Source organism: Onychomys torridus, chromosome 6, assembly GCF_903995425.1.
Source record: "Onychomys torridus chromosome 6, mOncTor1.1, whole genome shotgun sequence".
NCBI lineage: Eukaryota > Metazoa > Chordata > Mammalia > Rodentia > Cricetidae > Onychomys > Onychomys torridus.
The window spans coordinates 113,207,379-113,223,870 of record NC_050448.1 but is presented as its reverse complement, the minus strand read 5'-3'; the positions used below and the strand labels follow the sequence as shown (position 1 = coordinate 113,223,870).

At 43.1% G+C, this 16,492-nt stretch overlaps 1 protein-coding gene across 1 annotated transcript in view; it reads left to right on the top strand.

Moving 5' to 3' along the window:
• The window catches only part of LOC118586281 (microsomal triglyceride transfer protein), a 39,732-nt gene extending 23,603 nt beyond the window's left edge, over positions 1 to 16,129 (top strand). The window contains exons 11-18 of the mRNA XM_036191397.1: positions 459 to 671; positions 2,354 to 2,565; positions 4,623 to 4,720; positions 4,810 to 4,931; positions 6,249 to 6,476; positions 11,896 to 12,020; positions 14,460 to 14,630; positions 15,955 to 16,129. Coding sequence (XP_036047290.1) covers positions 459 to 671; positions 2,354 to 2,565; positions 4,623 to 4,720; positions 4,810 to 4,931; positions 6,249 to 6,476; positions 11,896 to 12,020; positions 14,460 to 14,630; positions 15,955 to 16,129 — 1,344 coding nt within the window. The remainder of the gene's footprint in view (positions 1 to 458; positions 672 to 2,353; positions 2,566 to 4,622; positions 4,721 to 4,809; positions 4,932 to 6,248; positions 6,477 to 11,895; positions 12,021 to 14,459; positions 14,631 to 15,954) is intronic.
• The last annotated feature ends 363 nt before the right edge of the window (positions 16,130 to 16,492 follow it).

The following is a 16,492-nucleotide window of genomic DNA, read 5'->3' as shown; positions in this document are numbered from 1 at the left end:
CAAAAAATCATGGAGAAATGACTCAGATAAGCAGGAGGGTACATATAGATCATGTGCAAATATTGCTTTATTTTATCTAAGAGTCTTAAGCACCCATGAACCGTGCTATCACCAGGAGGTTCAGGAGCCAAACCCCATGAATGCTGTAGTATTTAACAATGAGCAAAGGGATCTGGGGTATGGAAGCATAGCTGCCGTTGTTTGAGGTACTGCGGCAGTTTCCTCCATATAGAATAACTGAGCTTCATCATTGGCTTTTTGTGTTTGGAGTGTGTTAAAGACTAAATGCCCATTATTAATTATGCTCTGCTTCTCTAGAACATGTAAGCAAGCATTTGAGAAGACTTGGTACCTTTAGCAAGCTTTACTTGGCAGCCAAAGCAAAGTTCCTGAAAGTTGATTTGTTTTTTTGTCTGAGTGTGTAGCTGGGCATTTGTCTAAGGTGTGTGGTGTTTTAGGCAGTGGTTGAAGCTAAGAAGCTAATCCTGGGGGGACTTGAAAAACCAGAGAAAAAGGAGGACACCACGATGTATCTGCTGGCTCTGAAGAATGCCCTGCTTCCTGAAGGAATCCCACTCCTTCTGAAGTATGCTGAGGCTGGAGAAGGGCCCGTCAGCCACCTGGCTACCACTGTCCTCCAGAGATATGATGTCTCCTTCATCACAGACGAGGTAAACACATGAACAGAAGGTGGGAGAAAAAACACTTCTGGGGAACCAAATGCCACCTCCTCTCAAGTTCCTCTGCTTTTGTTTTTGTTTTTTTTCTCATAACAATCTCTCCCTTATGCTTAGAAATAACTCTGAAGGTGTGGTTAAGGCTATTCTGATTCAGCCTTACATTTTGAACAAAGATGACTTGTATCCTGAGACACATTTTCTTATTTTAAGAAACAAATGCTAGTAGTTGGCCAGGTAGCTAAATTCTCTTTAGAAATATCTTTGCTTTTGTATTTCAGAACACTGTTTAAGTTTTCAAACGGTTGAAGTATGTGACCTCAACTACTCATGGATGGTTTTCGGGAAGCCTCTTACATTGTGATTTTGTTAGAGCAGAGAGTGTTTCAGTGGGAGCTTTCTTGACACTGAGGATGCTGTCAGCCACCGAGTGTCCTCCTTCCATTTTGTATGAAAGGTAGTTGGTTGTGAGGCATGAGGTGTGGCCTTTTAAGAAAGACCAACCTAGCTATAATTCTGGGTGGTCCTTTCCTGGTTGTTTGTTCTTGGGTAGGTTACTGAACTTCAACAAGTTTTAGAGCAAGGACAAGATTTGAGGAGATGGGAAAAGGCAAGAAACAAGAAGAACTGAAGAAAATAGCATGGTATATGTAGAATAAAGATTCAAGAGCAGTGTTGTAATCCCTCAGAGAAACCAATTCTTGAAGTATTTAAAGTAGTCCTGTGAAACCTGTATTAATTCCTTTTGGAGGCAATGCTTTCATGACCTAATTATGTCCCACTATACCCCACATCTCAAGAATTCTACCATGGTAACACCACTACACTGATGACCACATGTAAACCTTGGGGAGACACATTCAAACTGTAGAGATTGATGCAGAGTGCCAATATGGAGAGATTGTGCGTGAGCTGAGGTTGGGAATATTTGGAAACTGTTTCTCTTTTTAGTATGAACATAAAACTACTTTTAGAAATGGGCACATAAATTCTCTATTAAAAAATATGGGAAAGGAATCTGAGGTACTTTATTGTAAGAGAATACCAGTTCATATTGCCTTCTCCCCCAACAAATTCCCATTGCCGTGGCAGCATTAGATGTCTATATTAGGTAATAACAAACACTGTTGCAAAGCATATGAACTGCAAAAGCTTACAGTTGATCCACAGTTTACTACTCATGCTGTGTCTAACATGGGTTAGGGAATATGTGGCTTTGTGTCCACAGCAGTCATGAAAGAGATGCAGAAGGCATGCCAGTCTTAACTGCCTCTGCCTAAGTGCCATCCACATCAATTCTGTTCACGGTCCAGTAGCTAGCTTAGTCACATGGGATCAACCTAATTGCAGAGGAATCTAGCAAATGGAGTAAGACATCTATATCTAAATAAGCACTTGCTATTCTCTTACTACAATATCAACTTTAAATTATTACATTAATTTATTGAGTGTGTGTGTGTATATGTATATGCATGTATGTAGCATGGCACACATGAAGAGTTGAGAAAACAGCTTTTTAAAGTCAATTCTCTCCTTCCACCACATGGGTCCAGAGGATTGAACTCATGTCATCAGGTTTGGCCACAGAGACCTGTATCTGATGACCCATCTCACTGTCCCTACAACATCAACTTTAAAACTCCATGGGTGTGATAAGATTAAACATCTTCTAACAGGTGAAGAAGACCTTGAACAGGATATACCACCAGAATCGTAAGGTTCATGAGAAGACTGTGCGCACAGCTGCTGCAGCTGTGATCTTAAAGAACAATCCATCCTACATGGATGTGAAGAACATTCTGCTGTCTATTGGGGAACTTCCCAAAGAAATGAATAAATACATGCTCACCTTTGTGCAAGACATTCTGCATTTTGAAATGCCTTCAAGGTACGATGTGTTCCATATGCTTCTTCTTACTCATGCCCATTTGTATATTGATGTGGTGCATACATAGCTAATATTTATGACCTGGTCATTACACAAGGTAGTGTTACATAAACCCAATGAATGTCAAATTTCTCTAAAGAAACTCTTTACTGAGTCAGATAAAACAGCTTCCCTTTCACTGGTCGAGATTTGGAACTCTGGGTATCCACTCAGTGTGGTACATATATACATCACCAAATGCTAGGAAAGTTTTAAAGTCAAATTGCATTTTCAACAGGACTATTTTTGTAAGTAGCACAATGAGACAAAGCATTCTCAACAAATGCTCTTTCGTTGTAACTTTTCAAATGTGAAGAGTTTTTGAAGACTTTTGTCACAACTTCCCTGAATTTGCTGCTGAAGTTGTGAATCTTAGCCATGGCCCACTGTTTAGGAAAAGCTGGGGTCTGCACAGCAGTTCCCATGGACTTCCGTGTGCTTGGTCACTCCATGGACTTCCATGTGCTCGGTCTTTCGGTCCCTCTCACTGGAGTCACTTCATTCCATTTCCCAAGTGCCCCTTCCTAATTCACTCTGAACTTCCACATGCCTGCTCACTGGAATCAGAGAGGGATGTTTATCTTCTCTGCCATACGCAAGGAACACTTCCCCCAGGGAAGACTTGGTGTGCACATTCCTTAGAGAAGGGGAAAACAGGAATAAGGTTGGGTGGAAGTAAAAGACAAGAAAATCGAAATAAGAGGAATGAGAAGTTAGAAGCCGAAAGGAGGAGGGAAAAGACGTGGGTAGGAGAGCAGGCCAGCTGGAGGGAGGTGAGTGGGGTAGGGAGCAGGAAGGAAACCAGGCCTTGCTGGCCTGTATGGATCAGATTCTTCTGTTCCTCTGTTGTTACTGACACTCCTTGGAGGAGGCCCTGGTGTGTCTGCTGCCTCTGCTTTGTGAACCTAGCGATTTGGGGACAGGAAAGAGGAGATAGTGGGGCAGAGAGCAGCCTAAGAAATGGAAGGGAGCCATGGTAAGCATTTACATCAGATTCTCAGTAACAAAACCCTTAGGACTGGAAGTGATGTTAAGGTCCACCTTGCTTGGTATGTGTCTCTTTCCAGTGGAGGGTGGTTTTGTTTGTTTGTTTATTTGTTTTCCTGGCAAGTGGTGCCAGGAAGCTCACTGTCAGTTAGCAAACCTGTACCACTTTGGGGACTTCGTATTGTGTGTTCCTGTACACTGATGCCTCCATATTGGCTCTGGTTTCGTCTCTGGAGCACAGCAGAATGGGTCTAATGTTCATCCACGTGGAAACCCTCTGAATATTTGAGAACATGACCTTTTCACTTCCAAGCTAAAAATCGAATGAGCTGGTGATACCAGTACATAGGGAGATATAAAGTATCATTCCTTCTTGCAAAATGTATCTGCCTCAGACCTAGACCTGGTTTACTTTAGTTGATTACTGGGGAGGGGGAAGAGTGACATGTTGTAATTTTCCTATTACTGATTGATTAGTATGACCTGATTAGAAGTGAAAAGATCTCAATGCTGAGTACATAACCATGACACAGGCCTGAAGTAAGAGGAGAGAGCCATTCTCTGTGGGCTTTATTGAGCTTTTTCTGTAGTGGAAAATGCATAGATAGCAATCCTGGAAATTGACTGTTTTGTATCATCTGCCAATGGTGATTTTAGAAAGTGTGGAAAAAGTAAAGGTGTGCAGCCTTCTGTCTGATGTGGCTTTCTTAAATTTATATACTTTTAACAGCCCAACTATGATGATTCAAAGTGTGTTTTCTGCCCAAAGTGTCCACCAGTCAGCTGAAGATCTCATTGCTGGGCACCCTTACCCTTTGTCCTTTTGACACCAAACTAAGTTTCCAGTACTTGAGGAATGAAGGGGAAAGCCCACAGCTTGCCACTGATGCCCAGCTGGTACTTCCTTCAGTCTTGTGGCATGAGGAAAATGTGGCCTTCTTTTTGTAATACTGAGGATTTGGTTGCATTCCCAATTTGATTTGGGAAACAGACATTGCTGTAAATGAGAAGCCTTCTCTTCTGTGTTGCAGCAAAATGATCCGTCGAGTCCTGAAGGAGATGGTTGCTCACAATTATGACCGTTTCTCCAAGAGTGGGTCCTCTTCTGCCTATACTGGCTACATAGAACGTATGTGACCCCCCCAAGAGTTTCCGTTCCACCCCCTTTCATTAGCACTGCCAAACTGTTCCTGAGTCCTGTGGTTGTTTTGTTGTTAGGGAGCCCCCGGGCGGCATCCACATACAGCCTTGACCTGCTGTACTCGGGTTCTGGCATTCTGAGGAGAAGTAACCTGAACATCTTCCAGTACATCGGGAAGACAGATCTTCATGGTAGCCAGGTACCTTATGTCTCACGAGTTATTAATGAAAGAAACTGGTGTGAGGTAAAATGACATATACAGAGAGTAGCATTACAGAACATGCTCCTAAGCTAGTGGTGGTTTCTGTCATAAAGCTTCAAATCTGAAGTTGAAACCAAAGTAGTTGGGTTTGCTTCACTTTCCAGATGTCTGTCTGTAACTCCAAACACACACACACACACACACACACACACACACACACACACACACACACACAGACTTGAAGCTATGCCAGAAGTTACTAGTAAAACTTGCATTATACAGATGCATTCCTTGGGTGTTCCTAAGTGTTTAATTTTATGCCATGTTTACCCTTTTGCTCATCTCTGCAGAGACTGGTTTCTCCTACAAGAAACTTCATAATACAATGGACAGCTCCCAAAGAGTTAATTCATATTTCTCCAGTACTTCTAGGAGACAAGAATCAAGGGTCTGCATTTGAGAACTAGTTGAACTTTAGTCCAAAATTAAATGATGATTTATTGTTATTATGAACTATACCATCAGTTTAGTTTAATGACTCTCAGATTGTAGCCTTCTAACTGAAGATATTCAAGCTTCAAAAATGATCCATGGCTGTGGGAACTTGATATGAAATGTCCACACCCTTCAGTAGCACCATGGTCAGAATCTCATACCCTCCATGCCAAGGCATTGCCATTTGCTTTCTGATATGCACTTGAGAATGCCAGACATACAGTGGTTAGTGCCTGACTATGCAGGATTGAAAATATGCAAAATTCTTTACATGCTAGTCATTAGGGTGCAAGCTTCCTCATAGTGCGGTCTCGTTTCATGGTCGGGGGGGGGGGGGAAGATTGACATGGAGGGGTATGAATGTGCCCTCTCAGAACAGCAGATTGGGTGGCACTGCCATGCCTCTCCATCTCCTTTCAGAGGCTCGAGAAGATGGCAGGTCCACTGTATGAGACAGGGGTGGGGTTAAGTGTCTCCAATCATGCCCTCCAACAGAAGGCCTGTAGTTCTTGTAGTCACGGAGAAGGCATCCAAGCCCTGCTTCTGCCTCATACCAGCTAAGTGAATGTCCACCTGTCTTCACTCATCTACTAAATGAATAAAATCTTCCATACATCCAGGGGTGGTTTTGAAGATTACATGGAGAGAGCTAATTTCTATTATGTTCAGGCATGGAGGTTCGGTTTTTATTCTTGCCTAGTTACAGAAGATATTTAGGTTTGGGCCCCAGAGAAGTTCTGTTTGTAGCTCAGAGGCATCTCCATCATTATGGAGCGGGTGGGGATGGTGGTCATCAGCCTTGTGTCCTTTTCTCCCCAGGTGGTCATTGAGGCACAAGGACTGGAAAGCTTGATCGCAGCCACTCCCGACGAAGGGGAGGAAAACCTTGACTCCTATGCTGGCATGTCAGCCATCCTGTTTGATGTGCAGCTCAGACCTGTCACTTTTTTCAATGGATACAGTGATTTGATGTCCAAAATGCTGTCGGCATCTGGTGACCCTGTCAGCGTGGTGAAAGGGCTTATTCTGCTAATAGACCATTCTCAGGTAACTCTCTACCTCTCTCAGCCTGCAAGTGTTTATTGAGTCCTGGCACAATGTGTGTGTGTGTGTGTGTGTGTGTGTGTGTGTGTGTGTGTGTGTGTGTGTACATGTTTATGCGCGGTAAGCATGTCTTTGCACAATCAGATCATGTGGAAGCTAGAGGTCATCCTCAGATGTCTTCCCCAATTGCTTTCCAGCTTCTTTGTTGAGACAGTTGCTCACTGACTCTGGAGCATGCTCAGTTACACTCTGATGGCCAGACAGCAAGCCCCAGAGCTTCTGCTGTCTCTACCACCCCAGCACTGGGATTACAGCTGCGCACTACAGTGCCTTGATTTTGTGTGAGTGGTGGGGACTGAAGTCAGGTCTCATGCTTGTGCAGCGGAAACTACCCGACTGAGCCTCTCTCAGCCCACCAGACACGTTTTAAGTGTGTCTAGAAAATATATGTTACAGCTCTGTGGGTCTCGGAGATCACCCTCTGTGCATTCGGTCCTCTTGCTATTGTTGCTCTTTCTTTTTTGCTATACACAAGACCATTTGCCTTCTCTATTATTAGCTGCTTAGTGGAGAATGCCTGGGTGCAACAGAGCAGAGATGGCATTACCTGCATACTTGGTTTTCCTGCACTTAGAGCTTGGCTATTTATTCAGAATCCGGGAGCTGAGCTAGCTGGCATTGTAATGACAATGATCATGAAAATCAGTATGCTGCATCATTTTCATGATGTCATACTAGTGAAGGCCTGATGAACCACTGTGCACACCAGCCCATGTTTTGGTTCCTTCTTAGAGAAGCTTGCTCATTCATAGAGAACGGAAGTACTTTCACTTCCTTGACCTTACTCTTTGGGATTTTTTTTACCATGCTCCTTAGCTCTAAATCTTAGAATACTCCCTTTTATATGGAAGACTTTCAGTGACTAAGACACGATGGGATTCAGATGGATTTTCAGAAAAACAGAAGAGGGTTCATCCAAACAGCCTTTGAAATGAGTGTTTGATGCGTACATTTTTTCTTTAATGTTTTAATGTATGTCCAGCCTTAGCACAATGGTAGTAAAAATGGAACATTACTAGGTAACATCTTATGAGGGCATTGTTATGTACTCTAATTCACATTTATTATATTGAAGTGTTATATGGAGATTTCATTTCAAATTGACTGTGAGACTGGCTTCTTTTGTGATATGGTGACGTCATACGTGGCCGCCTGAGTTTAAGCTCGGCTTTCACCACTTCCTTGGTGTGATCTTGGGAAGGAAGCTACCGAACAGCTTCAAGCCCTGGTTTCCTAACAAAGTGAGGCACTTACAGCAGTTCTGAAGACTTTATCAGCTGTATCATTCTTCACCAAATCATTTGAGGAGTCTGTTGTTTCAGGTTCTGGTTGTGAAGTTCTGGGTTTTAAGAGCTGGGAAACCTTAAGTATCATCACATTTTGTTAAAATGCACCCCAAAACATTAGTGGCTGGAATTAAACATTTTGTCTCTATCTCTATAGCTCCTTATATAAGTTCAAAATAGATATAGATCTCAAAAACAAAAAAATAGATAGTTTGACTTTTATGATGTAATAAACATTTGGAAATAGGCAGTCCAGGGTTAACACAGTAATCCTCAGGGACCAGAATCTTTGTACTTCAGTTCAGTCTGCCTAACTCACTGTGTAGACCAGGCTGGCCCCAAACTCACAGAAATCTGCCTGCCTCTGCCTCCCAAGTGCTGGGATTAAGGGCTTGCACTATCATGCACAGCTTTACCATGACTTTTAACCTCACACTTGTCACCTTGTGACTCTGTGATGACCACTCCCCTTCTGGCATAGCACCCAGTCCCCTAAAGAAAAAGAAGGATGAAGAGCTGGATGGCCATCCAGAAGCCTGGAGAGAATGTTCTGACCACAGTGGCGTCATGTAGCTATCTCTAGCTGCAAGGGAAGCTGGATTTTCTAGCTTTATACTGGGTGTCAGTGTACTTTGGAGAAAAGCAGGTTTCTTTTCATGTGAATGAAGAGGAGAACTAGAGGTGCCACTCATACTCTCCAGTCCTCTAGTCATACATAAATAAACACTTGGTGCTGGCAGACCTGTAAAGGGCAGAGAGTGACTATTTCAGGCTTTAAGAGCCAAATGGTCTTGAAGCACCTATGCAGCCTTATGATTACAGAGTGGAAACAGACATCAGCAGTCTATTACCTGAGTAGAGCCGTGTTCCAATAAAATGCTATTTACAAAAACAGCCAGTGAAGCAGAACCAGTTTCCTGCAAGCTATAGTTTGTTAATCCCTGACTTAAATTTTCTTGTATGGTTTTCCTATTCATTAAGATACCGCACCCTAGGCAAGGTGTGGCCTATGAGAGATTGCCCCTTCAGTATTAAACATAACCAGTGTCCATGTGTGTTAGGCTAAAGTATTCAGCAGATCTGAGGTTATTTCACCAATAAGCTGCTGAGGCCCCAGGCTCTGCAGAACACTCCAGCAATGCCATCCTAGCTTCAGAAGCACATACCACTCCAGGTCAAGTGCTGACATTGAAGGAAACATTGGCAGCTGACAGCCTGTCACAGCCACCAGGGCAGATAGAATTACTCATTGCTCTGTCTCTCTCTCTTCCTCTCTCTGTTTCTGTGTGGGTGTCTCCCTCTCTCTCTGTCTATGTCTCTATCTCCGTGTGTGTCTGTCTATCTCTGTCTCTCTGTGTGTGTCTGCCTCTGTCTATCTCTCTGGTGTATATGTCTGTCTGTCTCTGTCTGTCTGTCTTCTCTCTGTGTGTGTCTGTCTGTCGCTGTATCTCTGTCTCTGTGTGTGTCTTTCTGTCTCTCTTTCCCTCTCTATGTATATGCCTGTCTGTCTGTTTCTGTCTCTCTGTTTCTCACTGGATTACATTTCAGCATGGTGTCCAAGAAAGGGGAACCTCTTAAGCTAGGAAATAACATTTTTCTTTAGTAGAAGCAGTGAGATGAGCTGTTAAAATGTCAGTGCCTAGTCTATAAGAAACACCTTCCAGTTCATAGTTAAAAAGCAAAGGGATCACATCAACCAGAAACCCAAAGTTCTGGCATCTTCTTCCTGTAGTCCATAGACAAAACATTAAATAAATGTATACTCTGGGACAACTGAGGATGTAAGTTTATACTCTATCTTATTTGCAGTATTCCCCAGAACAGACTTTACAGACTGTGGAACAAAGAGTTGTAAATATGTGACAGCTGTGTACAGCAGCTGAAAAGTCCCATCCTTAGACCCGGTCTGGGTAGTGCTCCATAGGAAGCCTCTGAGCCATTGTTTTCCTGTCAGGGAAGAAATACAATGGCTCCAGTGGAGAGCAGCATGATGTTTGACTTCTCACGCGTAAGTCTTTGGGCATACAGGTGCTCAAAAATCTGTTAGTTCCACCCATTTAAGTTTCTTAAAGAACTAGAACCTTGGCACCGTATGGTTTAGTCCCATTTCCAGAGGCAAGGGAGGGATAGGGTGGGGGAGATAGACTTGTTGGTTTGTCCTCATAAGTAGACCCCGTAGAATTCCTTGTGACTACAGATAAGAGCTCTTCCTTTGCAGGAAGAGAATCACTGAGAAAGCCAAAGTGTTTCTCCAAACCACTTGCAGTGAAAATGCTCTTCTCACACAGTCATTTTAGCTGATAACTGTGAAGAGCTCTTTTCTGTGGCCTGGATGCTTTGACATCCAGCTGATGTACAGCCATGGGAAGTTGGGGATCTACATCTCAGGGTCCTACTGGACTAACTGGATCAACAGGTCTATAGATTTCTAATGAAGAAAACAGGATTATGCAAAGGAAGGAGTATTCCTGAGGCGGGACACTGTAGGAGTTACTTGGCAACAGGCATGGGCACGCTGTGCAGCGGACCTGGTGCCACCCTGTTTTTCAGAGGTTAAGTACACATTTGGGCATGATTGTTGTGGGTTTTACAGGACAGGATGTGATTCTTTACATTAGTTATGAAGCATGACATAGTTCCTGCATCCTATGGCAGCCACATTTTTGTCCTAGAGTATACATGGCATTAAGCATTCTTAGGGATGTCCCCTTATGTGTTCCAACCCTGGCACAGAGCACTCAGGAGTGTCCTTCAGAATGAAAGCATTTTCATATCAAGGTCACACTTTCTTATTCTACTTGGGTGTGAACCAGTTCTCTGAGGTTTCCTGCCATATTTGATATTTCTGTTTGCTTGAAATTCAGAGAGAACAGCACAGTCCTTTCTAAAAAGTGCAATCATGGCATTTGTGCCTGGCAAATGCGTGGCTTTTTTGGTCTGCTTATGGCAGCTACACAAAGAAGTTAGTCATGCTCTTAGCTGCCAGGAACTCTTAACATCTTTGGAGGAATACCAGAGTGAAGGGTACAGAGCTGCATTCCCAGAATCATTATCACATTCAGCACTGCCTCATGCCACCTGATTTCAGTCTAGCACAGAACATCATCAACTCACGTCACCCCACTTAATGTACATGGAAAGTAGGGGAGTTAAAGTCTGAACACAGACAAACAACACAAAGCAGCATGCTTTGGATGATAAGACAGCTAGCCGGGAGGCCATCTTTTTAAACGGCTACCATGCCTTTGGGAAATGAAGTTGAGTTTGTGCTAGGCTTGACTACTGTGTGGAGTCATTGCCGAAGTCAATCAGCCCGGGGCAGAAGTTCAGCTGCCTCCCCTTCCTGTCCTTTTCTAGTTTACCTAGGCAGTTCCTGGAACTGCACTGGGAATTTTCTTCCTGCCTTTTTGTTTGCCAGAAGATGTAGTTGCCTGTGTTCGCCCTAACATAAAACCAGAGAAGTGCTTAAGGACTTGAAGAGATCATTTTGTCCAATTTCATGTTTCCAAAAACTGCCATGGCTGGGCTGCTGATGGAAATGCCTTCGTCTTCCTGGTCCAGGGGTTCTCAAATTTAGTTGTGTCAGAATCACATGAAGGTATCTTAGAAGGAGGTCGCTGCCCCTCCCCCCAAGAGTTTCTTAGTCAGTAGGTGTGGGGTACCCGAGAATTGCATTTTGAAACTTTTCCTAGCTAGTGCTGACTCTCTACCGAAAGCTATGCATTGAAAATGAATCACCCCTCCCAAAGAGAGACAATGACTGAAGGAAAAAGCCTTCTCGGGTGATACCCCAATCCTCCACTCTTTTAACTGACTTACTTAGCAATGCCTTCTTTTGGTGCCCAAGATTAGGGTAACAATTTCCAAGCCTTCTTCAGTGGGGGTGTAGTTTGGTGGCAGAGCAGGAGCCTAGTAGGTGAGAGGCCCTGAGCTTGCACTGGAACAAACAAGTGAGCATCGATGTAAGAGTCCTCCAGCAGGACAGGTCCAGTGTTCACTGTACAGCAGGGAGTCAAGTGTGTCTCTGTTAGAGGCATTAACTAATTTGTGCTCATTGCCGTATTTTTTGCTTCTAGGATATTCAGCTGCAATCTGGACTAAAGGCAAATGTGGAAATCCAGGGCGGTCTGGCTATTGACATTTCAGGTTCAATGGAATTCAGTCTGTGGTATCGTGAGTCCAAAACCCGAGTGAAAAATCGGTAAGCACAGTGCAAAGAAATGCAGGGCTATGTCTTGGGTGTTGTCTACACTTCCGACTTTTCCAGCTCCATGCTGTCCATTTGTGACTGTAAACATGGGGTGGGAAATGACTGTGGGAGTTCATTACATCGATAGCATCTTAGAAACAGGTCGATCTAGCATCAAGGGTCTTTCTGCTTCTAGAGACACCACAGACAATGCAGATCCACATGAAGGCTCATTCTCTTCATATTTCACTTTAGTAGTTGACTGTTCTCTTCCTTGGGTTTTCTATTGCTGTAATAAAACACCATGACCAAAAACAAGTTTGGGAGGAGAGTTGTAGTGAGGGATGGCTCGTGGTCTATCCCCAGGGGAAGTTGAGGAAGGAACACACAGCAGCAACAGAGGGCAGACAGAGTGTTGCATACTGACTTGCTCAGCCTGCTTTTTTTACATAGCACCCAGGGCCATCAACCTAGGGGTGGCAACACAATCAATAGGCTGGATCTTCCCACATCAATCACCAATGAAGAAAATGCCTTACACGCACGCCTGCCTTGAGAGTCCCTCTCCCTAAATGACTCTAACTTGTGTTTAGTTGACTTCAGGCTAGCCAGCACAGTTGGTCCCTTGGCAACTTCATGAACAAACCCATTACTATTAAACCATAGCCTTTCCTTTCTTGTTCATCCCCAAGATCTTATATTAATATTACAGTATAATACATAAATTTAAAGCTTATCTCTGTTGTTAGCATTAGGATCTCTCTTTATTTGCTAATTCCACTGGGTTAAATAAAATGATAATCTCATTTTTAACCAAGTTTAATTTTTTTTTTTTGTTTTTGTTTTTTCAAGACAGGGTTTCTCTATGTAGCTTTGCGCCTTTCCTGGAACTCACTTGGTAGCCCAGGCTGGCCTCAAACTCAAAGATCTGCCTGGCTCTGCCTCCCGAGTGCTGGGATTAAAGGTGTGTGCCACCACCGCCCGGCCCAAGTTTAAATTTTTTTATGAATGAAAATTAGAAATGAAAGAGAGGACATGCCTGCTGTTAGGTGTGGTGGAGGAGAAAGTTCACTGTATATTAAAGGGAGAGCACAGTCAGAGGCAGGGACATTGAGGAGATATAGAATGAAATGACTGAGCCTGGCCATGTGAGGAGAGCTGGGTGCGGGGAGACCCAGGAGAGTAAAGGGTAGACAAAAGGGGCTGGGTAACCAAAGTGGCTGGAGGATATAGGGGAGGGCAGCCCAGCCCCTGGGCTAGAGAAGCTTAGGGTAAGGGGTGGGATATGCCAGCCATACCCTATAACAGGTAGCGGGTGGGGGCTGCTGGGAGAATCTGGTGGCCAGGTCTGCTTTGAAATGTTAAATAGGCGCCTCTGATAGCTATTTGTCCCAGGTTTGAGACCTAATGTTTTCGTTGGGTATATTCATTGTACATAAGCACACTTTCACATAAGTATACATTGTGGATTGAGGCCATTTCCTCTCCACCCTCCCAGTGTCCTTATTGTAACTGTTCTGTCTTCTATCTTTCATTTGCCCATTCATTCACTTAAATAATACCCCTTAAACATTTGCTTGAGTGTAAGACAGTAGAAGATTCTGGTCAACAGCTAAAAGTTAAAACAACTCTGTTTTATACTGAGAACAACAGCAGCAGAAATTATTTTATAATTTGCCAGACAAAAACTAGTATCTCTCTTTTTAAAAATGTATAGGCATGTAAATTTGATTTCATTGTGAGCATAATTTGCAACCATTTAGTTGAAGTTTACAATTGCTTAAAGAAATCCAAACTTGTACTAGAATTTTTTTTTTTTTTTAACGACTTCATTGTCATCCAGGCCACATGCCCTCTTCACCCAACCTGTCTGTCTGTTGTGAGTGACCACTTCTAAACCCCTCCTGCTTGCCTGCACATGCCATCCCACTACTTTGTCAAGCATCTCTCTCAGATATCTTGGCAACCATATTCATGCCTCTAGCGAACCTTTGAGAAGTACTAAAAGGAGCTGAAATAGCTAACATGAAGCTGACACAGAGAGAGTTAACAAGAAAATTATCATAAATGTCAGTTGTCCTCTTGATGTGTTCATACTTCTCTTTAAGAAAATGTGGGTGTTTCTGGGATTGAGAAAGGACCAGGTTCCAGGTGTGTTTCATCTTGGTTCTTGGTACACACATCCCAAACAGCATTTTGTGTGGTATGCACTTAACTCCTATATCTAGAATTCAAGGTAAGGGGTGCCCAGGGAAAGAGCAACCCTTCTGTGGCCAACCTCTGCCACCACTGTGTCCTGGTTCCAACAAGGCTTTATGTGTCTTGAGGTCACTTCTCCATTTTTAAGTGTTTCCTCTCAGTCTTCTGGGGCCATGAGTTGAGACTTGGCAAAGTTCTGTTAGTCCTGTTTAGTTAAATGTGGCAATAAGTGATGTTTGTCAAAACTTCCAGGGTGGCTGTGGTAATAAACAGCGAAGTCACAGTGGACTCTTCCTTTGTGAAAGCTGGCCTGGAGAGCAGAGCAGAGACAGAGGCGGGCCTGGAGTTCATCTCAACAGTGCAGTTCTCGCAGTACCCATTCTTAGTCTGCATGCAGATGGACAGGGCTGAGGCCCCATTCAGGTAAACGCACACTCACAGGAGTTCTGGAACCATTCCTGGGTCACCAAGAGCTTCACTCAATCCTTCACATGCAGTTTAAGAATTAAAAGAATACAGAAGAAGCCAAGTAAGCAACACATTATCTTTAAGGAAGTGAGAAAATGATAGATAAAAGAAACAAACAAAAAACTCATTTTCTAACATACCAAAGATCCAATCATTTGATATGAAACTGAATCCTATTTAATCTAGAACTAACTTTTTAAGGCAACAAAGGGATTCGGTTTACTGTAGGAGTTATCACATGGTTTCAGAAAAAAATACCACATGTGCAATTTCTGTCTGGTATCTCCACAATTGCTTCCTGGTCAAGGTACATCTGGCCATCCATTTCCTATGACCCAAGGGAATCCACAGTTATTTGTACAATGGCCACCTGACCTAGTTTTGAGAACTTGGCATTCTGAATTTTTAAAAAACAGGGGAAGGTGTGGTTACAAAACTTAGGTCCTTGAAACACTGTTATATGATTGCCCGTGTATCTTCACAACTCCTTTCCATTCTGGGCCTACCTTTCATAAACACCATGTCCTTGGGTCTTATTCTTTGTAGCAGAACTATCCATAGTAGTTTATAAAGGTTTCCTTGAACTGTATCTAACCATAAGGTATAACTTGTATCTTTGAAATAGCAAGTCACACTTTATATCATCTTTTATGATAACCATGACAAAGGTGAGTACCTTATTTTACTGGTATTTCATGATCCATATAAAAATACATTAATAAATAATTCAAGTACAAATACCAGTAAGTCATATTTTCCTAGAACAAAAATAGTGAACAAACATTCAGAATATTACATATTCAGTAACATTAACTTAAGTTTATGTGTGGAATAAATCTCCATAAATATATGCAGTGACCATAAACCCAGCCATGTGGCTAGCTAGACTGGTTCACCATTTTACTTGGGCCATAGATTGATAATAGCTCCCTCTCAACATTTTGCTTTTAAATCCTGTTGGACCCCTTGAAGGGGAGTGCACTTGGGGTGGGGCTTCTGGAATGGGTAGTGAGAGGCAGCAAGACCTGTGAGGCTTAGCAGCATCCCAGGAATTCAGTCCTTCATTCCCGAACCAAGCATGGTAAGACTCTCAACTTCCAGCCAGGCACATGTGCTTATTGGTATCAGAAACAAAAGAGAAGAAAACAGTGGGAACATGGTACAGGATAGTACCTACAACCCCTCTGCAGACTGGTTTCCAGAGCAGGGCAGAAGCACCCTGGGACCAGCGTGGATGTCTGGACTGTGTGTTAACTCTGCCCTTCTTCTTGTTTCATAGACAATTCGACACAAAGTACGAAAGGCTGTCCACAGGCAGAGGCTATGTCTCTCGAAGAAGAAAAGAAAGCCTGGTGGCTGGATGTGAACTCCCACTCCATCAAGAGAACTCTGAGATGTGCAACGTGGTGTTCCCCCCTCAGCCAGCCAGTGATAACTCAGGTGGATGGTTTTGAAACTGACGAGTGGTGTTTCCCTTGGATCCATTTCTTTGAGAGTGACATGCTTCAATGTGCCTAATCTTTGCTCTCTGAGAGCGCAGTGTTTACATATTTACCTGTATTTAAGATGTTTGTGAAGAGCAAAGGAGACCTTCAATTATTAAATTTGAGCCTATTCAGGAGATGCCCCACAGTGTTGCTGAGTCACCACTTGCAACAACATGCCTACTTTTTGTACTTTGCAAAAGTCCTAGCGGCTACGCTGAATCTAGTTTTGTTCTAAGAAGAAACTAGTGTCTGTAAAAAACAAAGTCAAGAAAACGAAAACCCCCAAACCATAAAAGCGCAGGCAAATGTGAATTGACTCAACAACTTTCA